The 27,032-nt window shown below is 35.5% G+C and overlaps 2 protein-coding genes across 9 annotated transcripts in view; one reads left to right on the plus strand and one right to left on the minus strand.

Moving 5' to 3' along the window:
- The first annotated feature begins 362 nt into the window (after positions 1-362).
- Positions 363-1,998, plus strand: LOC128229698 (complement C1q-like protein 4). Its single transcript, XM_052941492.1, has 4 exons — positions 363-484; positions 738-800; positions 1,053-1,158; positions 1,592-1,998. Exons 1-4 carry the CDS (start codon positions 382-384, stop codon positions 1,947-1,949), a joined length of 630 nt encoding a protein of 209 aa, XP_052797452.1. The 5' UTR covers positions 363-381; the 3' UTR covers positions 1,950-1,998.
- A 6,042-nt stretch (positions 1,999-8,040) lies between these two features.
- Positions 8,041-27,032, minus strand: part of LOC128231138 (aldehyde dehydrogenase, dimeric NADP-preferring-like) — a 34,577-nt gene continuing 15,585 nt past the window's right edge. The window contains exons 7-16 of one of the 8 annotated variants that reach the window (XM_052943575.1): positions 25,593-25,719; positions 24,287-24,390; positions 23,415-23,544; positions 22,291-22,361; positions 21,228-21,343; positions 15,053-15,182; positions 12,698-12,836; positions 12,236-12,262; positions 9,779-9,805; positions 8,041-8,082 (exon numbers count right to left, since the gene is read on the minus strand). In XM_052943575.1, coding sequence (XP_052799535.1) covers positions 12,239-12,262; positions 12,698-12,836; positions 15,053-15,182; positions 21,228-21,343; positions 22,291-22,361; positions 23,415-23,544; positions 24,287-24,390; positions 25,593-25,719 — 841 coding nt within the window. In that variant the 3' untranslated portion in view covers positions 8,041-8,082; positions 9,779-9,805; positions 12,236-12,238. Of the gene's footprint in view, positions 8,083-9,778; positions 9,806-12,235; positions 12,263-12,697; positions 12,837-14,309; positions 14,412-15,052; positions 15,183-18,612; positions 18,729-21,227; positions 21,344-22,290; positions 22,362-23,414; positions 23,545-24,286; positions 24,391-25,592; positions 25,720-27,032 lie in introns of all 8 variants that reach the window. The other 7 variants (XM_052943572.1, XM_052943576.1, XM_052943573.1 and 4 more) reach the window with 7 other exon arrangements.

The following is a 27,032-nucleotide window of genomic DNA, read 5'->3' on the forward strand; positions in this document are numbered from 1 at the left end:
CTCCCGAATGCGATCCAACAGAGATCAGACTTCGGACCGACCTGACGGAAGATATCCGCAAGATCTGGACGCAATCGACAAGAAACGGCAATGAAATATTCCTTCTGATCGTGCCCGTTTAACAGGACAAACTGTGAATATCTCAATGCTGTTTAATTAATTTATAAAAACAAAGAGAATAAGTATTTCCCATGGAAAATATTGAAAACCTAAAGCTATGCACTCAAAACACACCAAAAAAACGCACTTTGCACTGATTGAACTCCCTTATCAATAAGGTCTCCAAAACTGAAGGGAACAATTAATTAAGGGATTGGCTTCAACCGTGCATAATATTATATAAATTCCAACATTTCGGTCTTTCGAAGTGCAGACGAGACAATGATGATTCTTACTCGTTTCCTTTCCGTAACTTTGCTATTGAAAGTCGGCGATGTGGCTTGCTCTGAGTGTGATATAAGAGTGACTGATTTGGAAAAAGAAGGTATTTGAATGAAACAATGTATTAATTTAAGGTCGGAGGCTTTATTCTAAATATGTGAAAGATTTTAAATTTATTTTCTGTCTATTTTCCGCGTTTAAAGTGGTCTGGTAGAATGTAGAAAAATGCGAAAGGTATAAAAGAAATTTCACATTTGCGCCATTGCCTTCTCCATTGTACATGTAATGTTATTTTACAATGAGTTGATGATTAATATTAAAGCTATCGAATGTTGTCAGTAAATTATCTATTGTAGTTAAACGTCAAGGAGAAATGATATCGAAGCTGGTGGAGATAGTTGGAATCAATTCGTCAGAAGGTAACGCTTTTGAGAAAATGCAATTACGTTGACAAATTTAATTTGATATGAAATCGTAGTATATTTCAGTAAAAAAAGGTTGGGTCGAACAAAAGAGTTGGTTCGCCACCCAAAAGTGCACAATTCTACAGTGAACTATAATGTTGAGCAGGTCTGACAAATGTCCTGTCTCATACTGTAAGCTGGCTAAATTGTACCATGTTTAGCAAACATATAAACACACACTACTTTCAATTAATTGCTGGTTTATAGAACCGCGGAAACGACAGGCGCCTGGAGCCGGAACGGACGCAGTCGCATTCACAGCCGGGATACTTCCACTCACAGTCGACCACTTGCATAGCCAACAGACCATCAAGTTAGTCTTTGATTCGATATACATGTATTTCTTGAAGCTCCGATTCGTATACGCAAGGTGTTGCTTTACTAAAGTTGACATTTTCATCAAAGCGTAAACAAATGTTTGTTTCCAGTTTCCCGACCTACCTACCAAATTTTTGAGGGCATGGAACCAGAAACAAACATATTATTCGTTGTATGCCTTATACGTTCACTTACATGACTTGATAATCTCAATTTCACTAGTTCAATTAATTATTTGTCAATGCTGATAGTTTCTTCCATTCAGTGTGTAAACGCTTCACCATGATGTAAACGTGTGCTGAGTTATTGCGTATGAGCATGTTGCTAAAACCCAAATTTTACATCCTTGCGTATGAGCCTGTTACTAAGCCCCAAATTTCACATCCTTGCGTATGAGCCTGTTACTAAACCCCAAATTTCACATCCAGGTTTGAGTCCGTCATTACCGACATAGGCGGTGGATACAGCAACCAAACCGGTATCTTCACAGCCCCAAGGTCCGGCATCTACCTGTTTTCTTGTTCGCTGTTGGACCACTGGGGTGGTGCAGACACGCAAGCCCATGGCGGTCTCATGCTTCATGCGGAAATCGTGCAAAACGGGCGTGTCCTCGGGCGGATTTTTGCACATGGCGAAGATACGTATCGAGACCAGGGCGCACAGACGGTGTTCACGTACGCGAACCAGGGTGACAAAGTGTTTATCAGAGAGGTTGACAACGACGACCTTGGCCTTGGAGGGCAGCTCTACTCGACCTTCTCGGGGTATCTCCTTATGCCATTGTAAATGGGATGCCATTTGTTTAACACAAGAATTAAAGTGTCGAAAGTCGAAATTGCGGATAAGTTGTTTTTATGCCAACACTACAAAGTACAGGTACAAACATGGGTTCACATATTCATTTTGCATTCAATGCCTTTTATTTCACAATCATAATGAAACTATAATGTATGCATTGAAGATTTAAGATTGAAAACTCCAAACACGAAAAAAACGCATGGCAAACAAAGAAATTACATTTTTCTTCATTTTTGTCAATCGGTATGTCAGTAATTTCTCCGTCAGTATGTGTTTCTACTGTGATGCCCCCACTAGTTTGTTTGTATGTGGTCTAAATGGCAGTCATATATCCCCACCACCAGTCTGCCTGTGATCTTCATACCTACTTCACTCTAAACACGGGTGCTGTTCATTTATGCCATTACTAGTAATTCCTCCATAAGTTCAATTGTATGTGGAATTCATGGCTGTAAATTCTCCAGAATCATGTGTGTATGTGGTCTTTATGGCAGTAAATTATCCACTAGTATTTGTGTAAGTGGCTTTGTAGCTGTCATTTCTCTACCAAAGTGAATGTGTATGAGGCCACCAATGTGAATATTGACTATATGGCAGTAACTTCTCTTCTAAAGTGTAGTGAATGTGGCCTAAATGGCAGACCTTTTTCCACCCAAAAAAGGCCTATATGCCAGTATATTTTCCACCAAAGAATATGCGTTTGTGAACTTCATGGCAGAAATTTATCCACAAAAGAGGATGTGTATGTAGCTTTTATGACAGACATTTCTCCACCGTGTGTATGTGACATTGATGGCAGAAAATTATGCACCAATTTATAGGTGTATGTGGCCTTTGTGACAGTCATTCCGCTGCAGATGTGTATGTGGCCTTTATGACAGTCATTCCGCTGCAGATGTGTATGTGGCCTTTAAAGCAGAAAATTACCTACCACAGTGTATGTGTATGCTGTTTATTCGACAGAAAACTCCCAACCAAGATGAAAGTGTATGTGATCTTTACGACAGTTATTTCTGTATCAAAGTATATGTGTATGTGTCCTTCTTGGCTATTTTTTCTCCACCAAAGTGCCTTTGTATGTGACCTTTATGGCAGAAATTCCTCCACCAAAGTGCATGTGGCCTATATGGCAGTAATTTATCCCTCAAAGTGTATGAGTATGTGGCTTTTATGGCAAACATTTATCAACCATAGTGAATGTGAATCGGATTTTTTTACTGTCATAAAGGCCACAAACGCACTGGTGGAGGAATATCTGTCATAAAGGCCACATAAACATTGGTAGAGGAATTATTGTCATAAAGGCCACATACACATTGGTGGAGGAATTACAGTCATAATGGCCACATACACATTGGTGGCGGAATTACAGTCATAATGGTCACATACATATTAGTGGAGGAATTACTGTTATAAAGGCCACATTCACATTGGTGGCGGAATTACTGTCATAATGGTCACATTCACATTGGTGGAGGAAATACTGTTATAAAGGCCATATTCACATTGGAGGAGGAAATATTGTCATAAGGGTCACATACACATTGGTGGTGGAAATAGTGTCATAAAGGCCACATACACATTAGTGGTGGAATATCTGTCATAAGGGTCACATACACATTGGTGGCGGAAATACTGTCATAAAGGCCACATAGACAGTGGTAGAGGAATTACACTCATAAAGACCACATACACATTGGTGGCGGAAATACTGTCATAAAGGCCACATACACATTGGTAGAGGAATTACACTCATAAAGACCACATACACATTGGTGGCGGAAATACTGTCATAACGGCCACATACACATTGGTAGAGGAATTACAGTCATAAAGACCACATACACATTGGTGGAGGAAATACTGTCATAAAGGCCACATAAACATTGGTAGAGGAATTACTGTCACCAAGGCCACATACACAATGGTGGAGGAACTACTGTCATCAAGGCCACATACACATTGCTAGAGGAATTACTGTCACCAAGGCCACATTCACATTGGTAGAGGAACTACTGTCACCAAGGCCACATACACAATGATGGAGGAACTACTGTCATCAAGGCCACATACACATTGGTAGAGGAATTACTGTCACCAAGGCCACATACACAATGGTGGGGGAAATACTGTCATCAAGGCCACATACACAATGATGGAGGAAATACTGTCATAAAGGCCACATACACATTGGTAGAGGAATTACTGTCACAAAGGCCACATACACATTGGTGGAGGAAATACTGTCACCAAGGCCACATACACATTGATGGAGGAAATACTGTCATAAAGGCCACATACACATTGGTAGAGGAATTAATGTCACCAAGGCCACATACACATTGGTGGAGGAACTACTATCACCAAGGCCACATACACATTGGTGGAGGAACTACTGTCACCAAGGCCACATACACAATGGTAGAGGAATTACTGTCACCAAGGCTACATACACAATGGTGAAGGAACTACTGTCACCAAGGCCACATACACAATGGTGGAGGAACTACTGTCATCAAGGCCACATACACATTGGTAGATGAATTACTGTCACCAAGGTCACATACACATTGGTGGAGGAACTACTGTCACCAAGGCCACATACACATTGGTAGAGGAATTACTGTCACCAAGGCCACATACACATTGGTAGAGGAATTACTGTCACCAAGGCCACATACACATTGGTGGAGGAACTACTGTCACCAAGGCCACATACACATTGGTAGAGGAACTACTGTCACCAAGGCCACATACACATTGGTGGAGGAACTACTGACACCAAGGCCACATACACATTGGTAGAGGAACTACTGTCACCAAGGCCACATACACATTGGTGGAGGAACTACTGTCACCAAGGCCACATACACATTGCTAGAGGAATTACTGTCATCAAGGCCACATACACATTGGTAGAGGAACTACTGTCATCAAGGCCACATACACATTGGTAGAGGAATTACTGTCATCAAGGCCACATACACATCGGTTGAGAAATTACTGCCATAAAAGCCACATACACATTGGTAGAGGAATTACAGTCATAAAGGCCACAAACACATTGGTGGAGGAATTACTGTCATAAGGGTCACATACACATTGTTGGTGGAATATCTGTCATAAAGGCCACATACACATTGGTTGAGGAATTACAGTCATAATGGTCACATACACATTGGTGGCGTACTAACTGTCATAAAGGCCCAAACGCAATGGTGGCTGAATATCTGTCATATAATCTACATACACATTGGTGGCGGAATTATAGTTATGAAGGCCACAAACAAATTGGTGGTGGAATAACCGTTATAAAGGCCACATACATATTGGTAGAGGAATTAATGACATAATGGCCACATACACATTGGTAGAGGAATTACTGCCATAAAGGTCACATACACATTGGTGGCGGAAATACTGTCATAAAGGTCACATACACATTGGTGGCAGAAATACTGCCATAAAGGTCACATACACATTGGTGGCGGAATTACTGTCATCAAGGCCACATACACATTGGTAGAGGAATTACTTCATCAAGGCCACATACACATTGGTGGCGAAAATACTGTCATCAAGGCCAGATACACATTGGTGGCAGAATTACTGTCATAAAGGCCACATACACATTGGTAGAGGAATTACTGCCATAAAGGTCACATACATATTGGTAGAGGAATTAATGTTATCAAGGCCACATTCACATTGGTGGCGAAAATACTGTCATCAAGGCCATTTACACATTGGTGGAGGAATTACTGTCTTAATGGCCACATACGCATTGATGGAGGAAATACTGCCATATCAGCCACATACGCATCGGTTGAGGAATTACTGTCACCAAGGCCACATACACATTGGTGGAGGAATTACTGTCATCAAGGCCACATACACATTGGTGGAGGAAATACTGCCATAACGGCCACATACGCAACGGTGGAGGAAATACTGTCATCAAGGCCACATACATATTGGTGAAGGAATTACTGTCATCAAAGCCACATACACATTGGTGGAGGAAATACTGTCATCAAGGCCACATTCACATTGGTAGAGGAATTACTTCATCAAGGCCACATACACAATGGTGGAGGAACTACTGTCATAAATGCCACATACTTATTGGTGGTGGAATTACTGTCAACAAGGCCACATACACATTGGTGGCGGAATTACTGTCATAAAGGCCACATACATATTGGTGGAGGAATTATTACATACACACTGGTGGTGGAATTGTGATAAAGGTGGTGGAACTGTCATAAAGGCCACATTCTCCTTGATTGAAGTAAAATTTTACTTTATGAAAGTAATAATAATATGAACTGGACACAAAAGTCTCTTTTAGTTGAAAAGCAGATAATAATTTATGTAGCTGATGCCACTGACAGATGATGCCACTGACAGATGATGCCACTGACAGATGATGCGACTGACTCAACCAAAATTAATATTTTAAAAGGAATAACAATACTTTATTAATTATTGATCATCTTTATTTCATAATGTTGATAAGCAACTGAATACTTTGTAAAACAATAACATGTTCCAGCATAAATAATTTTGTAACCATCATTTATAATATTTAGTACAATCAAATTATAGACTGCATTTAACCATGATTTCTCCTCCTAGAAACTACTGATTGTTTCAAAAGTAATAGTAAAATATTTATTAACAACACATTTCAATACTAATTACAATACTGGAGTGCAAAATATCAAAAACTTGTTAACAACGACGCCAAGCATGTCAAGTTGTGACAGCATGTATTAATGTTGCTCACAATTTGTAGATCCCCATTGCTTACAAATGCCAAAAGCACCAAGGTGTAAGATAATCTTTTATCTCAGATGTCACGCAAAAGGACCTTGACCTTGCAAATGATCTGTTGTTAATCGACTGCAAAACATTCTTCCGGGCCTTGTTGGTGCAGAAGATGCCATGCCAGGCCAGTATGTGGTGGGCAAAGACTTCTTAAAATGTGCATTTATATATAAATATCCCTACTCAAATGCCCAAAAAATACACTTTATAAAATACATGTTGTTACCGGGTATTGTTAAACATCGTTATTTATACTTGTTTTTTGCATTGCCTTACATATAGGTAAATTAACTATTGGCTTTTACAGTAATGTCATGGTCACTATTAATCATTTAAATAATTTGTAAATAATTATAAATGTCATCTTCTTTGGTTAAAATAAAAATGAATTGAGTCGCCAAGGCGTCTTTTTATTAATTTTAGATTTTTTTTTTAATAAATTTGATATAAAATGACCACTCATTTAATATCTTCTTTATAAATCTGACATTAAGAATTTATTCCTTTATAATGTGTTCAAAATAAGAAGCTACTAATTTAACACTGAAGGCATATTTATTGACCAACATTTTTGCAGACATTATTCTTCAAACTCTTCTATTAATAAAAGTATAGAAAATGTATATACATAAATTTGGAAAATTAAGGTAAAATAATCATACTATGAAAAATAATACTTTTGTCTAAAATTATATATGTGACATAAATTCACTTACTTACACAAACAATATACAATAATACAAAAATTATAACATTTTGTCAAATCAACTTTTGAGTCTTCATTTTCATAAATAAAATCAAAAGATCATATACAATTATACATGCATTTTTTGTGCGTTAACTTCAATTATGAAAACAGCATATTTAACAATGCATGTTAACAGTGGTAGAACTCTTGAAACAATTGCGGATAAAAGTAAACAAACTTGTCTCCCAATAAATCCTATTAGGAAGTCAAAGAAGTGAACTTTTATACATCTGATAACTCATAAATAATACAGCTGTTTGAAAATAAAATAAGCACTATTTTAAATCAGCTAATAAAAGCTCAACCATAAAGCCTTTTTTTAAACAAAGAGACAGACAATTTCTACCATATCCAACAGCGATTTCGTACATTAAGTTGTACATGTATGGTGTCTTTGTGGGTCTATGTGCCCGCCCCTTAGTAGTAAGTTCAGTGTTCTTACTTAAAATATCACATTTATTGGATTTTTATCCCCTCCCCCCTCCCCCACTCCGTCAACTCCTCTTTCGTAAACACCATCTACATTCCAGGATACATGAACATCTGAAATGATAAAACAAAAACATGAGTACAGTTTGTAATTAAAAAAAATTAAAAAAAACTCAACACAGTCCATTTATTGTGATTTTTTGCAAGGTTAAGTATTCACAAGATCACGATGGTCATATAAAACACTTCAGTCATACTATACATGTTTTATATATCAAAAGGTTTTGAATTTGAGATATGATGGAATTGTAAATCTTAGCAAAATCGTTCTTTGCAATAAATTATTGAGCTATCAACAGTTTTATAGTCAAAATGGAAGATTATAAGTATCTTCCATGGCCGAGAGTGTAAGATAGGTTCATTCCGACCCGAGCGTAGGGTTTACTGAGTTTCCGCAAAACATCCTGCATGAGGGTTGGGATGAACCTATCTTACACGAGCGGCTATGGTAGATGCTTTTTCTCCCACCTCAGTTAAAGAAAATTAAGTAAAAATGTATTTTTTGCTGGAACTCTTTTGTGCTTAGTGAAATTTATTGTGTATGGATATGCAATAATTTGTGGTTGTCATGGATATGCGCGCAGTGATTCAGATTATGTTAATAGTCAAACCAGTCTTCAAATAGTTCTAAGGAGAGTGAAGCATTATTTCTTGAAAGGTGTGTGAAAACTGTCTTATGGTTGACATTTGAAGCGAGAAATAATTAATTACTGTTCTAAATATTGCCACAAGACAACGTTTCCATGATGCTACCGACGACAGTATTTAACAAGGGAGGTAATTACAATGTGGTGACAATTAAAAAGGAGTTCCATACGGGCATTTTATCTTCGCCCGTGGGCAAGATAAGAATTTCTAGCATGGTTAAATTATTGGATCTACTTATCTGAGGTGGGAGAAATGTGTTTACATGCTACAAGTATTGTAAAAAATTTCCCATTAAGAACATGAGCACTTTTCATTAAATGATCACAGTTAATAGAATAATAGAAAATCATAATAAATAGTGTAATGATATTCTGTAGAATTAGCTATTGATTAGCCATTAGCCTCATATAAATATATACAATGCAGAAAAGAAAGGCAACCGTGCATACTAATTTTGTTAGGTGAAAAAAGCTTGTCTCCTGATCACCAAGGTTTAAAATCTACATATAAGACAAAAACCTGAAGCAAACTTTATTGTACTTTGGTGGGTTTTTTCTAAACAGTCTTCGAAATCAGTCTTCTGGATGAACTTGTACAAGCCCAAATTCTTACAATATTAATGCTTGGTTTCAAAAACATTAACAAGCCATGCTTGCATATAAAACCCAGATTTAGGCTTATCACGACTAATGAGTTTATATTAGTTCAGATTGAAGTATTTAGCATACAAGTCAAATGCCAGACTAAAAGTATAACACTCATTTGAAATCATCTGATAACTTTTCTTGTAAATCTATCTGGTAAAGTAATCTGGTTAATGATTTCAGTAGTATAATTGAAATGATCTCCTGCTTTGGTGTCGTACGACCTGTAATATCAGATACTTAGGCATTTCAAGATTTTCTGACATTGTTTAACTACAGTTATAATACGGTAGTTATTTTATGCTAGATCAATAGTAGTGGTGACCTCTTTGATTAATCTGGAGAGAAAAAATAAATATTTTAGGTTTAATGTCACTATTTTTTCAGGTCATATGACACCAAAGCAGGAGTTCATTCCAAAATAACTACAGTGACTAATTTATAACTAGTTTACCTACCCCCAGACAGCATTTTCACATCTTGGACTGCAAATGAAAAGAAATGTTTGTTTGCTAACTGTAGAAGAGATATCATCGACACCCAAACTACAGTACAGTCTTTCCATTGCCAGTTTGCTACTACATGCAGAAGAATCATGGGAAAATTGAGATTATGCTTCATTTAATTGATATTTTTGTATGCAGATGGAATTTGCAAAGTGGTATTGCTAAGACTTAAACATTTAAAGCAATATTCTCTTTGGTTCTAAGTCAGTTGCATTACCAACTGAGCTATCATGGATTAGACTTCGGTTTTGAAAAGGTTTCTTATATTTCTAAAGCTAAATCTTTGCATTGATTTGTTTGCTGAGAAAACCAGATTTTCCGTTCAAGTGTTCCATTGTACCGGGTACATTTTCAACTGAATGGCGGATCGTAATTGAGTACTGTTGATTCCTGATGGACGGATAGGAAGTGAATTATATTTGAATATCTTTAATACCAACTCAGGCTATATAATAATGTAGCATGTTAAAGATGCACTCTCACAGATAGACCATTTTGACAACTTTTTTATTTTTTGTCTTAGAATGAGACAATTTATTGCGTAAATATCTGAGAACCAGTGATATAAGACTGCTGACAAAGGATCAGATCACAGTTTTTCATATTTAAATTCAATAATATTGATGTTTAAAGCGTTATTATCGCTTTTAGTCATAAAACTTGAATTTAAAGACTTTGATCTGATGTTTTTTCACTCTTATATCACTTGTTTTCAGATATTTATGCAATGATTAGTTCATTCCAGGACATAAAATTCAAACATGAGGGCCTATGCTCTACTGGCATGGCTCTTGTGGTCATTTTCAATCCAGAGCATGTACGTATGAGTAATAGGCAACAAATATATCGTTCACATTTTGTGTTTGGGTTAGCTGAAAACGCTGCACATTCAACAACTGAGGACAGAAAGAGTTGTAAGCAGATTAGTTGCATAACCTATTTTAATATGTGCCAAGTAAAGGTTATCTGAGGGTAAAAAATATTTGCTTTCAAAACTGTACTCGTGGTCAAAATTTCATTTCTGTAGCTTTAAAAATAAAAAAGGTGGTCAAAAGGTCAAAGTCAAGGACATCCGAGGACAACATTGATACTCGTTTGCAAAACTGTACACATGGTCAAAATTTCTTTGCTGTAGCTTTAAAAATTAAAAAGTAAAAGGGGTGGGGCCAGCTTTTCCCCAAGGGGCATAATTTAAAATGTTTTGCTAGACGGTCATCATATGATGCTCCACAACAAATATCAAAGGTATGGGCCTTGTGGTTTGAAACAAGAGGATTTTGAAAATAAACTTGTGACCCCCGGGGCAATGCCAGTTTTGACCCAAGGTGTATAATTTGAACAACCCTGGTAGTGGACCACTAAATTAAGCCTTGTTCAAAATAGCGAGGATCTGCATAGCTGCAAAAAGGTTTTTAACATTTCCCAATTTAAGTATACCAAACCTGTGAACCTGGGGGCGTGGCCAGTAATGACCCCAGGGGCATAATTTGAACAAACATTCACAAGCAATTGTGACTTTACATGTAAACTTGGCTAAAAATAGACTTCCCTCATGTAGACTTTGCTTAACATAGACAGCGAAAAATAGCATTTTTTATACTTTCAAGACCCATAATCTAGGCATGCATGGGCGGATCTGGCTGGTTTTCAAAAGGAACCAAGCTCTAATGGATAGCTAAATACTGTACAAGTTTAATGGAGATAATAACAATCAAAACTGAAGACTGTATCGTGTTCACAAGCAGCTGTTTACAGATGCACTGATTTTTTATACTTTCAAGGCCCATAATCAAGGCATGCATGGGCAGATCTGGCTGGTTTTCAAAAGGAACTGAACTCTAATGGATATCTAAATACTGTACAAGTTTCATCGCGATACAATTAAAACTGAAGACTGTATCGTGTTCACAAGCAATTGTTTACACATGCACGACGCACATACTACGTACACATTACCATCGCATAAGTACTTCTGGCCTTTGGCCAGTAGAGCTAAACACAGTGCAAAACTGTCAATCTGTGAGAGTGCGGCTTTAAAAATCACTAATGGTGTACCAATCTCATTCAAACAAGATAGTTGTGAGTATTTTAATACCATAAGTGCAAACAAACATTTTTTTCCAAATCAAGAATTCAAGATGTCAGAACACTTACATGTATGACAAAACATTATTTCATACCGTGCCAAACTAAGTCTTTATTTATATATATATAAACAAAGGCTGTAATTTCACTGAGTTACATGCACATTTAACAGAGACAATATCACGTGCAACAATAAGATAGAAACCACAAGAATAAGTGTGCATTTGGACAACCCCGAAATGACTGTTCAGTTTGAGACTTACAACAAATAGTTAACAGCATGTGATACAAGCATGCTATAAGCTACTTCAAAGCCTACTGTACCTTTCACATGTAATATTTCATGTATAACTGTAAATCAAATAATTATCTTGAATGTATCTATGGAAACATAGAAAAAAAAAATAGGCTATCAAAAAGTAAGACTTTTGAACCAGGAGCGGTTCCAGGATTCGATGTTAGAGGGGTGTAACTAAGGGGCGTAACCTTATGTCTTGCCCCCCTCCCTCAGAACCCAAATTCATTTTGTTTAAAGTGTTGACAGGGGGGTTTGGAGGTACTCCCCCAAAGTGAAGTTTAACAAAATCTAGTCCGAAATGGTGCATTTTAGGCCTATTTCTTTAATCTTTTTCATCAATATTAAAATTTAAAGTGAACTTGGATGATTTGAGGTAGGCGGGGCGTGTGCCGGATGCGCTCTTTTCAGTTTAATTTTAATTAAATTTTCTGATACATGACCATATTTAATTAACACAGTAATTGACTTTCACAATTACAAGTCATTACCTTGATGAGTATGGCAACAACAGTTCCAAACACGAAATAAGGCAGGAGTGGTCGTATACCGCCTGTGGAATTGAGCTTCTTTTTCGAAATCCACCCAATGCGCTGCTGTTTTTTCTCAGTGAAAGGGGGATACCTCAAACTGCCAAATATACAGTCATTTTTGGGTTGTCATGCTTACAGGTTACATACCACTATTGTTATATACAAGGTTACACACAAGGCAAGTGGGGTGATGGTTTACAAAGATTTTGTAAGTCTTTCAGATGATTTTTGTTCCAAAGAAAAGTGAACAATGCTTATTTCATTTTGGAATACTCTCATTATACATGCTTATGAAAGAAAGAATGGATAGAAAACTTTGTAAATTTTCAAGTAAAATAAACAATTCATGCAAACAAAATTAAGATTATGAAAGACTTACAAAAACAAACTACATATCCTTACCCAGACTCTTAGGCTCAATTTCACAAGGAAAACTACGGTATTTATCTGTGCATTTTTGGCAAATTAAATTATATAATCTAACAGTTCATATTACAAGACTGTCACATGACTCGTAAAATCTAAGAACAAAGAGTCTGGGTAAAGTTTCACCAAGCCTTTTTATGACAAAACTAGGCAAGTTTACTTGCATTTCTTTTCTCAAAAACCTTCCCCTTGGTAAAAAAAACTTTCCCTTTGTTAGTTAATTATGTGTTTGAAAACTGGTCTCCATCTAAACATATATGTGTTAACAAATTTTACAGTCAACTCGATACCTATTCAGGCTATTGTATGCAACAAGCATCGGAACCCGACCTTTTCCCTTGAACTGCCGAAATGGACATGTACTTTCCATGTGTAAAAGGTGGGTACCTCTTCCTTATAATCAAATGTATACTAAAATGGTAGTTATGATGGTATAAATGTTTTGTTAGTGAAGTTATGGAACAAATTTGGAGCTCATTTTATCAACTGCCATCATATAAAACTCATTTAAAACGGTCCTTTTTAATACACAATTTCAAAACTAAAATCTGGATAAAAGTCAACAGTAATAAATCAAATCATTCATATTTGACAATGTTATGTTTTCTGTATGCTTTTCATTGAAATATAACGTTATTTTCACTGTACTGATTTTTTATCAAGTTTGTCCACTATGCCAAGTTTTTTTTTTTTGAGAAATGACATCACCAAAATGACATCACAATGTCATTGGAACATTTCCAATTCAAGCCAATTAAATTTATGTATTTCTTTCATTTGAACATAGCAGAAACATATAAGATGTGGTTGGTGTTTTTTTAGTTTTGGTTTAACATCAATTATTTTACCCGTGATCACAGACAACTACATTTTTTTTTCATTCATTTCAATCGTGATAATATTCCTATTGTTAACACACTGTGAAATAATTTTTGGTGTTACATCAAAATTCATAAAATTAGGATAGCTTAAGTTAGTGTAGGTGAGCAAAAATAACTGCAATCCAAATACTGTAGATTTTTTATTCTCTTTTTTTTCTAATTCATATGTAAAAGCAGCAAGTAAACTTCCTGTGTTGCCATTTTGCACAGTAAGGCTTAAGGTCTAACAACAAGCTTATTGGTTGCCTAGGAAACAATATTACCGTGGTTACCAGAACCAGCCCTTTGACTTAGGCTGTTTGCCTGAGCCCACAAGCCAGCTGATTCTGGAAAGCTTTGTGTCCGAAAATGGTGGATACCTAAGGCTTTAATTATAAGGAAAAACATAATATGTACACAATACAATAAGATAAGAAATTCAATTTTAAGGGACTCATTCAAAATACATTAATTAGACATTGAATAATTTTCATGAAATGTGAACAGAGTGCTTCTTACAATGATAGAACATCATTTTAAGTTAAAAAAAGAGCTCTATTGTTAACATTATATTAAAATGCAATATAACATGCTCTATTTTTCCAAAAAGAGTAAGTTCACCCTTTGAAAGTTGAACTTTGTTAGCTTAAAAATACAAAATTAAGTTGAAAATGGTGTCTGCCAGAAGTTGTTTGGTGTTGTTCATAAAAGTAGGTAAAATAATTCAATTTAACAAAGTTAAAAAAAAAAATTGCCAATAAAAGAACTGGGAACAAGTCCCTTTAACTTTTGGTGATAATTTAGAACTTCTAAGAATGATTCAGTTTCGTATATTCTCACCTTCATGATATGTTAGACATTTCTTGTCATTTTTTATTGGAATTGAAATAACAGAATACGTTTCTATTTCTGCAAGATTAAAGTCTAAATTATACTTGCTTAATATTAAACAACATGTGAAATATATATATCGCAGATGATCTTTTTTATAGTGAATCCTACACCAAAATTCCAATATTTCACCTACTTGTTCACTGACTCCATTTTCAGCTCGCGCTCCATGCAGGAACGCTTGTGGGAGAAAGTGTCAAACGAGAACTTCCCGTGGTACGCTCCCATTCCACTGCTCCCAACACCTCCGAACGGCAACGACGGCACTGTTGATGTATTAAAAAAATAATTACAGGGTATTGTAATTCATACTGTACATTAAATTGTGAGCAAAATTGATAGCACAATTAGGAGAAGACAACACGGTCAACTGGTAAAGGGGCATAACTCCACAATTATTAAAACCTGAGTTATGGGCCGTGCTATGCATACACATTTTGTTACTGGTAATGTGTGCACTAAGTTTCATCAGAACGTCTTATATAATATTTTAGTTATGCCCAAATAAATGTGCTTGCATGACAATGCAGACGATCAAACCAGCACACTCGCTGCTATGACAACTTTCTTTTGAAACAGACAAGCAAGATATGACATGGTTTATAAACATCCTTTACAGTTTTAATTTTTTGTATACCTTTAAGAAAAAGTATATATATATTATATTTTTTAAGAGTAAATACAAACAGAACAGTTATTTAAATAATTTAAAACAAAACACAGTTAAACGAAACAGACATGAAGTTTGTAATGTACTTTATCAAAAACAAATAAACGTGTTACATAAGCATTATTTTGTATATGTGTGCAAGTATTAGTACAATGCACTGGTATTTTACAATTTCATATCTTTTTTTCCAATATTTATTTTTTCCTCGACAAATCACACAAGTCATGTATTGTACAAAAATGCCTTTGCCGAATAATATAGATTAAAAGTTGGAACAAAGCTAATGGTTTGACAGAATCATAGCTAATCATATGCATGACTGGGTCAGAGGGTATGTATGACCGGATCAAGGCTTATGATATACCTGGATCAAGGCTAAGGCTATGAATGACTGGATCAAAGCTAAAGGTATGTATGACCGGATCAAGGCTTATGATATACCTGGATCAAGGCTAAGGCTATGAATGACTGGATCAAAGCTAATTATATGCCTGGATCAAAGCTAAAGGTATGTATGACCGGATCAGGGCTTATGATATACCTGGATCAAGGCTAAGGCTATGTATGACTGGATCAAAGCTCAAGGTATGTATGACCGGATCAAGGCTTATGATATACCTGGATCAAGGCTAAGGCTATGAATGACTGGATCAAAGCTAATTATATGCCTGGATCAAAGCTAAAGGTATGTATGACCGGATCAGGGCTTATGATATACCTGGATCAAGGCTAAGGCTATGAATGACTGGATCAAAGCTAAAGGTATGTATGACCGGATCAAGGCTTATGATACACCTGGATCAAGGCTAAGGCTATGAATGACTGGATCAAAGCTAATTATATACCTGGATCAAAGCTAAAGGCATGTTTGACTGGATCAAGGCTAAGGCTATGGATGACTGGATCAAAGCTAATTATATGCCTGGATTAAAGCTAAAGGTATGTTTGACTGGATCAAGGCTAAGGCTATGAATGACTGGATCAAAGCTAATGATATGCCTTGATCAAAGCTAAAGATATGTATGACCAGATCAAGGCTTATGGTATACCTGGATCAAGGCTTAGGCTATGGATGACTGGATCAAAGCTAATTATATGCCTGGATCAAAGCTAAAGGTATGTTTGACTGGATCAAGGCTAAGGCTATGAATGACTGGATCAAAGCTAATGATATGCCTGGATCAAAGCTAAAGGTATGTATGACTGGATTAAAGGTAATTATATTACTAGATCAAAGCTAAGGGCATGTATGACTTGATCAAAGCTAATGATATGCCTGGATCAAAGCTAAGGGCATGTATGACTGGATTAAAGCTAATGAAATACCTAGATCAAAGCTAAGGGTATGTATGACTGGTTTAAAGCTAATGATATAACTAGATCAAAGCTAAGGGTATGTATGACTGGATCGAAGCTAATGATATTACTAGATCAAAGCTAAGGGTATGTATGACTGGATCAAAACTAATGATATTACTAGATCAAAGCTAAGGGTATGTATGACTGGATTAAAGCTAATGAAATACCTAGATCAAAGCTAAGGGTATGTATGACTGGATCAAAGCTAATGATATAACTAGATCAAAGCTAAGGGTATGTATGACTGGATCAAAGCTAATGATATAACTAGATCAAAGCTAAGGGTATGTATGACTGGATCAAAGCTAATGATATTACTAGATCAAAGCTAAGGGTATGTATGACTGGATCAAAGCTAATGATATTACTAGATCAAAGCTAAGGGTATGTATGACTGGGTCAAAGCTAATGATATTACTAGATCAAAGCTAAGGGTATGTATGACTGGATCAAAGCTAATGATATTACTAGATCAAAGCTAAGGGTATGTATGACTGGGTCAAAGCTAATGATATAACTAGATCAAAGCTAAGGGTATGTATGACTGGATCAAAGCTAATGATATTACTAGATCAAAGCTAAGGGTATGTATGACTGGATCAAAGCTAATGATATTACTAAATCAAAGCTAAAGGCATGTATGACTGGGTCAAAGCTATGAAAAGATTAAAGCCAAGGTTAAAGGACAGGATCAAAGTTATATAAGCAATAATTTGGTTCAAAACCCATTTGGTTTGAATGAATCAAAGCAGCTAATGATATGACTGAATTCAACAATCAAAGCTAATGATATGACTGATTGTAAGCAATCACACCCTATGATATTTCGGGATTTAAGTAATCACCACTAATGATATGACTTGATAAAAAATAATGATATAATTGTATTAAACAATAAAAGCTAATGATATCACTGAATTTAAGCAATCAAAGCTTATGCTATGACTGGATTTAAGCCATTAAAGCTAATGATCTGACTGGATCCACCCTAGTGATATTTCAGGATTTAAGCAATTAAAGCTCATGATATAACTGAATCCACCCTTTTGATATAATTGGACTAAGGCAATCAGAGGTTATGGTATGACTGGATACACCCTAATGATATGACTGGACTTAGGCAATCAAAGGTGATGGTATGACTGGATACAACCTAATGATATGACTGGACTTAAGCAATCAGAGGTTATGATATGACTGGATACACCCTAATGATATGACTGGACTTAGGCAATCAAAGGTTATGGTATGACTGGATGCACCCTAATGATATGACTGGACTTAGGCAATCAAAGGTTATGGTATGACTGGATTCACCCTAATGATATGACTGGACTTAGGCAATCAGAGGTTATGGTATGACTGGATGCACCCTAATGATATGACTGGACTTAGGCAATCAGAGGTTATGGTATGACTGGATACAACCTAATGATATGACTGGACTTAGGCAATCAGAGGTTATGATATAACTGAATCCACCTTAATGATATGACTCGACTAAGGCAATCAAAGGTTATGGTATGCCTGTATCAAAGCTAATTATATGACTAGCCATTAAAGCTGAAAAAACTAGCTCTCTCTGGCATGTATTTTGAAAGGAAAAGGAAGGGTTTAAAGGGAAAGGGAATGTGGACAGGAAAGGGAAGGGGGTGGGATGTTTCTACCTCCAGCATGCATCAGAACATCATTGACAAGGAAACCGCCTGATGAACAGTGATGCTGAATTTTTTCTACCAGACTATGGTTGTTGGAAAATATGTACATAGAGAGTGGCTTCTCCCTGAAAAATTACAAACACGCATGCTTGGTTTTTACAACATTAACAAGAAGACTGACATCACCGAAGCTGGCCATGCTTTGTACAGCACATTACATAACAGCATTCTCTGTGGAATAAGCTATGGAATACAATACTACAATAGAATGTAAAGATATGCATCTGAATCCTTTTTCATATACACATTTCATGTTAGAAAACACATGAAAAAGTGTGCAAACTGTTGACAAAAATAAGCCAAGCTTTTACAGGGGCTGTTTTCGGTAACAATCTTAGATTTAACTATGATAAGAAGGAATTCTTTTCAGAGATTCTGATGTTGGACAATTATGGTTTGATTTTATGCATATGAAAATTACTCATTGACTTTTCTCACAATCAAATTCTTATCATTAAAGGGACTGTACACCATATTGGCACCAAAAAAAGTTTTTTCTGTAACAAATCTCAGGACAATTGTTTAATAAAATGTTTTACTCTTTGATATCATAATTGTAAAAAAAATACCAAAATGTAAAAATGGTTTGGTTTTATGCATATGAAAATTACTCATTGACATTTATAACATTTATCTACTCAATTTAACAGTGCTTATCAGTTTTTCACACCTTATTAATTTTCCTTTTATTGTAATTGCAACTCTAACACCTTGCAAAATAATTACACCAAGCTATTGTTTGTTTATTTTGGAAAATGTTTAAAATTATGTCCTCAAGGTAATGATATGGTTTAGCACATAATTTTTGTTTTTGGAACATAGCAATAATGCTCGAGTCCTGAACTGATTTAGGTTTTGATCAGTATGTTTATATGAATCATGAAGAAATAATGGTTGGGACTAAGTCTTAACCGGACTATTCTTAAGTTCTTAAACGTTCATCTGCTTGAGTGATTGCAGTTTTACTGTAAATAGATTGGATTGTAAATACACTGACCAATAGATAGAATGGAATCAAGCAATTGTCTAAGAATAAGAATTAAATTGATTATGGCCCCTGAGCATCTACACTGTTTACAGACTCAACCTGATCTTTTAAAATTGAGCATAACAGATGTATTTATATATATAACTGTATTTTTCTATTCACTCATGAAATTTGTGGTTTCTTTCTGGGTAAAATTATATTAAAATTCATTTAGATTCATTTGATCTGACACAATTCAAATGAATCTAAATGAATTTTAATATAATTTTACCCAGATAATATTTTAACTTTATGTTGTTAGCTTGTTAAGAGTATTAATTGGCCATGCGTCTATAAATGACATGATCATATGGATACAAATGCTATACAGTATATACAGAAATTATTTTTGATTTTGTGTAAGTAAGGTATAAGTAACAGAAGTAAGAAGTGATGTAAAGTGAAAATACAATGTGCCAAAGTAACCACATTAAAGCTGCACTCTCACAGATTGACAGGGTTGACATGTTCTTTTAGTTTTGTCTAGAATCAGCTTATTTTGGTATCAATGTTAATTCAGTCATTTAAGGTTACTTACAATAGAACTGATCTCAATTCTTTTAAAATGTCAAAAATATCATTTTTCTAAAAGCATTAGTAACATTTTTAACCATTTAACATGAATTCTCGAACATAAATATGAAAAATTGTGATCTGCTCATTTTCAGCAGTCTTGTATCATTGTACATTTACACTAAAATAGGCTCATTCCCAGACAAAAAAAAAAGTTGACAAAACGTTCAATCTGTGAGAGCGCAGCTTTAATATAACATATAAAGTTCATTTAGTATTATGTACAACAAAATCACATGCCTAAAAACAAGATTTGCAACAAAATGTGAAATCAGTGGATGATAACTGGACATAAAAAATTAACTGGAATTTCACATAAGTATTTTTTATAAACAAACACCTGTTTAAATATCAATCTTTGGTATAAATCCACAATTGAGTAAATAATTTCACATTTTTTAAAAGGAGAGGAAAACCAATCAGAATCTCATTGTTCTGAGTCTCTATATTATAACAAGAGCGCTGTGGAGCGAACATAAAATTCTGATCTGTTGTTGATTTTTTTTTAAACAGGGGCATAACTGGACAATTGTTAAAATCAGAGTTATGGCCCTTGGCATGTTGGTATTGACACTGGCAGCAGGTATACCAAGTTTCAACTGAACATCTTGATTTTTTTTTAATGTCCAGTATTAACATATACACTTGCAACAACAATGAAACGAAAGCCATCACAATATCTCGACTATTTCTTCAGAGGACAGACAAGTTAAAGTGAAATTGTCAACATGTAGAAAAAACTTTAAATCAGTAACATTTCACTAATCACAAAACATTGAAATTCAAGTATCGGAACTATAAATGTTTTTCAATTTCTAAGGAAAAAAAACATAAGGTGAAATATCTGAGACTAGAATGCTGAAAGACTCTAATTAATTTACCTCTTATAAGCTGAAATAGAAAGCCAACACCATGTGACAACAATATACTGTAAACTCCATGCTGGGTCTGTTTCGTGACTTACGCGAACCATGCATGAATACATCATTCACACAAACGCCCCCTGTTGACGTTTGTTCTATGATCTTATTCCTTGTTGCCGTATTGTTAGAGAAGATATACAGTGCTAAAGGGTTTGTGCTGAAATATAAATACTTATCAGTGAAACTATAACAGCTATTTTTTCTTTTAATTGATTATCTTTTCATACCTGTATAATTGTCATTACAGCTAACTGATTGCTTGAACAAACAAAACAAGACTGTATCATTGTGATATAAATTATAATACATATTATAATTAAAAACTAATGTTTCTTCTGGGATTAACAAAGGGGATGGGTATTTTTCTTCTAAAAAAGGCATGACTGAAAAGACACACTGTTCACACTTTCCTAAAAGTGAACCCTTGCATCCTTGCACCCCAGCTGCCTGGCACTTCGGCAAATTAAAATTTAAAGCTGTACAAAATAACCTTTGCTATTAATTTAATCCTTTTCATCTTGTGTACAAAAATAGATCCATCCTCAACATATAGCCATTCTTGTTTAACAGACTGTTAAATAAATTGACAAACTCAAAATGTTATGTTAAATACTCAAGTTGAAAGGGAGAGTGGTCTAGTGGCTTTGGTGCCTGCCCTCACTTAAAAGGCTGTATGTTTCATCCCCACAAGGGGAGCGTTCTCTTCACATCCAAACAGATATGTTCCTCAATTCCTGAATTTTTCGCAATGTAGCAATTTCATCATAGCCTATCATAGTCGATTAAGATTGTAATTTATACAAAATTAATTCTAAATGAGATTCTTACCAAGTTTATGCGGCATTTCTTACAGATTACTAAGATTGTAATTAATTGCAGCCAGCGAAAATCGGTCAGATGACATCAAGTGTAACAGTATTGTAAATTTATTTGTTTAATGCTTCTAAAAGTTTGAAATGGTGACAACAATTTTTCATAATATTTTCTTAAATGACGTAGGTGGCCCACTCAGTGGTCAGTCTCTCCAGTTAATCAAGCGTGTTGCTGTTGATATCATCAAATAATTATTTGAAGAAAATTGTTACAAAGACATTATAATCTTACCCATCATTTATGTGTTCAATGGCTTCATCTTCATTCTGCACAGGTACAATTGGTAACACTGGTCCAAATATCTGAAACACACAAATCAGTACATGTATATATCCTTACACAGCACCACAGAGTTACAGATAACTTTTTTGCTTAAAGTGTACATTACACCCTTATGCAATCTAGGAAAGTGTATGGTAAACCCTTGGGCCATGCATATGTATAATGGCAATTTCTAAAGTGTACTGGTACATTCATTTATATAATTGAATGACTTATTTAATTTAATTAACTTTTATAGTACATAATTATAAAAAGAAATTACACAAAATTGAAATGTTGCTCAGCAAATTACAAGTCCTTATTAATTTAAACATCTTTACTACTTTCTTGGCTTATAGCCTTTCTGTACGGTAAGTCTCTTAGGAAAGTGAATTGATTTTAACAAACTGGTTTAACATTTAGTCAAAATGGCTCGCTAGAATGGCAACAAATACTTGGAAAAACATTACGCCCTATCTGTTATATTTAATGGTACCGGTATGAGAACCTGATTGATTTTATGTTGTAATGGGCGATTTTTAAAGTGTATTTACGCCCATTATGACCCTTATCTGTAGCTCTGGCACAACATGTCCATTTATCTCAGTCATCCAAAGGGCATAATTCAAATTGAATTTTGCCATGCATATATATGCTCATTGTAAACATGTGTACAAAGTCTCATGCAATTACCTTTAATGGTTATAACTTAATGGCTAACATTACAGTTGATTATGACAACAAAAGTAGTGTGCGAAATTAACCTTTGTACCCTGGTAGCCAATAGGGCTACGGACTTTTCTGTAGCCCAAGCCAGATTTCCAGAGCCAATTAGTTTACAGAAAAAACATGGGGCATTTTTATACTACTTCATTTTAAATACTTTATATGGTTGTAGACAAGGACTGATATGAAAACTGTATATTACCTTATATCATTCAATTAAAGATGCAGTATGGCAGTGGAGTGGTCCTGCTAACCTATGTTGCCAGGGACTGGGCATGGGGGAGGGGGATATTATTTAGTGCTAGAGGGCTTAAAAAGCGACAAGCCAATAGGGTCAAATACAGTTATTTTCAGTTTCCTGGTTTTACCTCATCTTGCATGACAGGGTCTGAGAACTTGACATCTACCAGAACCGTTGGAGCTATAAACCTCTCAGCATCATTGGAGTCTCCTCCAAGCGCCACCGTGCCACCCCCTTCCAGGTTTTTCTTCACACGCCTGGTAATTATATTTAAATGTTGAGTTTGTATATGAAGATAAGACAAATACATGATAGAAATAATATACAGATATCACATTTCATTATAAGGGGACATGTTCTATTGTGAGTTTATCAAGGGACATAACTCACCACACATTTTAGCCAAAGTTACGGGACATAAATCTCATAAACATGCATGTGTATATGTACCAAGTTTCATATCAATTCAAAGACTTCAAAACAGCCAACAATTTTTTATTTTGCACCAAGAAACAAAATTCTTTGTATAACATAATTCCGAAATTGACTTAAGCACTGCTATGTCAGATTTATGTGAAAGATTGAATAAAAGTTAAAAGGAAAATTGAATGGATTATTAATGATTGCAAAAGTTTTCAAGAGACTGTTTGCTTCGACCGTGACTGTTGAACTAGTACCACTCCATCCTTAATAGGAATAATATGCCCAAGGGCAACCTACCTCTAACATTATGGGGTATAAATCAAAACATTCTTTAGAGGTATTGTGCGGACAACATTTTCATAAGACTGTTGTCCATGACATTGACATTTGACCTACTGACTTCGAAATTAGAGGTTATCTACTGGTCAAGGGCAACCTACCCATGATGTTTCATGGTCTTCGGTCAAACAATTCTTGTTTTTATCCCTAATAAGTTTTCAAAACTGTTGGGGTAAAAATTTCCTTAAAACTAGTGAAGGTTTTATTATTTATGCCTTTATGCTGTAAGTTACTTACTGGTAGTGTCTGTCGGATACCAGCCTACAGTAGTCGGGCGACTTGGCTGGCCCGTCGGGGTAAAAGTCTCCAAGTGTCTTTTTTATTTTCTCAACCAACTCATCCTGTGAAAAGAAAACAAAAACATACTGGTTACATGAATGGTTCACTTTTTTTCAAAATCAAAACACAAGAAGGATCTCTCAACTGTTTACTTGGACAAACCAAACAATAAACTAACTCCTTAATACAGCCAGCACCTTAAAACTATTGTGTGTGGGGATTTGAATATTTTCTTCTTTCGAAACACTCCCTTTTTTATTTTAACTGGCATTTGGTTTGTAATCATGTTGTTAGAAGAAAAAGTATAACAAGAGCTGTCACAGAGACAGCGCGCTCGACTATTCCGCTGCTTTTCAGTGTAAGGATTGAAAAGTTTTGGCGAAACATGCACGGATCACTGTTAGATTAGATTTCAATGCAATACATGATGTGCAGAGATATTAACATAAATGTGGTCACATGCAGAATTTTAACCAGAATTTTTAAGTGAAATAATAAAGGGCCATTATTTGCAAAACACAGTTATCTGAGTGAAATAATAAAGGCAAGTATTTGCATTAAATGCAAACTATAGTAATCTAACTTGGAAAATTAAGTAGGATGGATGGTTGAGTACCATTGTATCAAGTCTCAATGCAATACCTCAAGCAGTTGCTGAGATATTAACCTATGTGTGCTTACACGCAAAACCTTAACCAGAATTTCTAAGTCAAATAATAAAGGCCTATTATTGGCATTAAATGCAAAGTAGAGATATCAAACTTGGTTAATTAAGTAGGTTGGATGGTTTAGTACCATTGTATCAAGTCTCAATGCAATACCTCAAGTAGTTGCTGAGATATTAACCTATGTGTGTTTGCACGCAAAACCTTAACCAGAATTTCTAAGTCAAATATTAAAGGCCTATTTTTGGCATTAAATGCAAAGTAGAGTTACCAAACTTGGTTAATTGTTAATTAAGTAGGTTGGATGGTTGAGTACCATTGTTTAAAGTCTCAATGCAATACCTCAAGTAGTTGTTGAGATATTAACCTATGTGTGCTTGCAAGCAAAACCTTAACCAAGGGGTGACGGTGACGCTGACGCCGACGCTTGGGTGAGTAGTATAGCTCTCCAGATTCTTTGAATAGTCGAGCTAAAAATCGATCTAGTTTACATTTTTTCCAAATCGCAATTTCTTTTCATTTTGGAATTTGGAAATTATTCACTTCCAGTGAGGAAATATGGCATGAATGCATATTACAAAATCTTGGCATCACTGTACCTGAGTTTTCTTTGTGCACATGATGTAGTCAGGAGCTATGCACGTCTGTCCAGCATTGGTACACTTGCCCCACATGAGTCTGTTGGCTACAACGCCCAAATCCACGCCATCATCAATGAACACTGGACTGAAAGTAAGAACATATATGTACATTCAGGGTGTTTATAACACGATATTGCACTATGGCATTATGACCCATATTCAACCTTAATCTGAATTGCTGATTTAGTTTCATGAAGATTGGTAAGAAGAAATAAAATGCAAATGTATGATGGCATTATAAGTTTTTATAACCCATATTCATCTGTTGAAATATACATTCTGACCTTGTTTTAGAAAGATTGACTAGAAAATGCCACCTTGAAACATACATTCTGACCTGTTTCAGAAAGATTGACTAGAAAATTTCACCTCGAAACATACATTGTGACCTTGTTTCAAAAAGATTGAAGAAATGCTACCTCTAGAGTGTTCTTGATGTTTGTTTAATATTTGACATTGAAACCTACTTTTATCTGATATACCCCATAATCAAATTGACCTAGATCCTAATGGTGATACATCCGACGAAGTTTCATGGAATTGTGGAAGAAGTGATAATTAATTTAATGTTGAGTACTCTTGACCAACAAACAGATAACAACCATTTAAAAAAAAATAGCTCACCATGGACACAATGAGGTGATCTATTAATGTGAATACAACAAAATTAAATTTTTTCAGATGAAGAATTTCAATTATACGAGGTATGTTCGGAAAGTTCCCGGACTGTACTAATAACTTTGTTATTTTTCAAGGTAGAGCTTTGAAACTTCGGTCATGTTGAGACACATATATATTCATTTTGATAATTAGCGGACATTTGCCTAAGTAAATACATTCTAAAAATATTGTATCCATAGCAACATAATATTTGCTGTTGTGGAGCAAGCCTTATATATTCCTATAATGTTCACATTAAACGCATTTTGTAACGTTAAAAAACGCGGGAAACGTCATCTTGACGTCGAACCACAACATGACGTCATTAGTAAAATACGCATGAGATCATTTGAGCAGACACCGCCTCACATAACAAAATCCATAACAGGTGCTGAAAGCAAACACGCAATGCGAAATTATTGAAAAACAGCGTGTCGTGATACAGTTTCTCCAGAGTTTAGATGTTTCACCGTCAAAAACATTAAGTTGAAGAAATCGTTTGGAGACCAAACTTTGAGTCGCACAGCTGTTTTTGAGTGGCACAGACCATTTAAGGAGGGGCGCGAGTCAACATCTGACGACAAGAGATGAGGGAGGAGCACGCCCCCTACATCCCAGACCTTGCGCCACTTGATTTTGCGCTCATTCCCGGCCGTCAAAGCCGAGGTACGCGAAATCCGATTCGACGATCTCGATAGCCTACGTCGTCACGTGCAGACAATAATGTCTTCATTTGAT

The sequence above is a fragment of the Mya arenaria genome, chromosome 4 (assembly GCF_026914265.1).
Source record: "Mya arenaria isolate MELC-2E11 chromosome 4, ASM2691426v1".
NCBI classification, from domain to species: Eukaryota; Metazoa; Mollusca; class Bivalvia; order Myida; family Myidae; genus Mya; species Mya arenaria.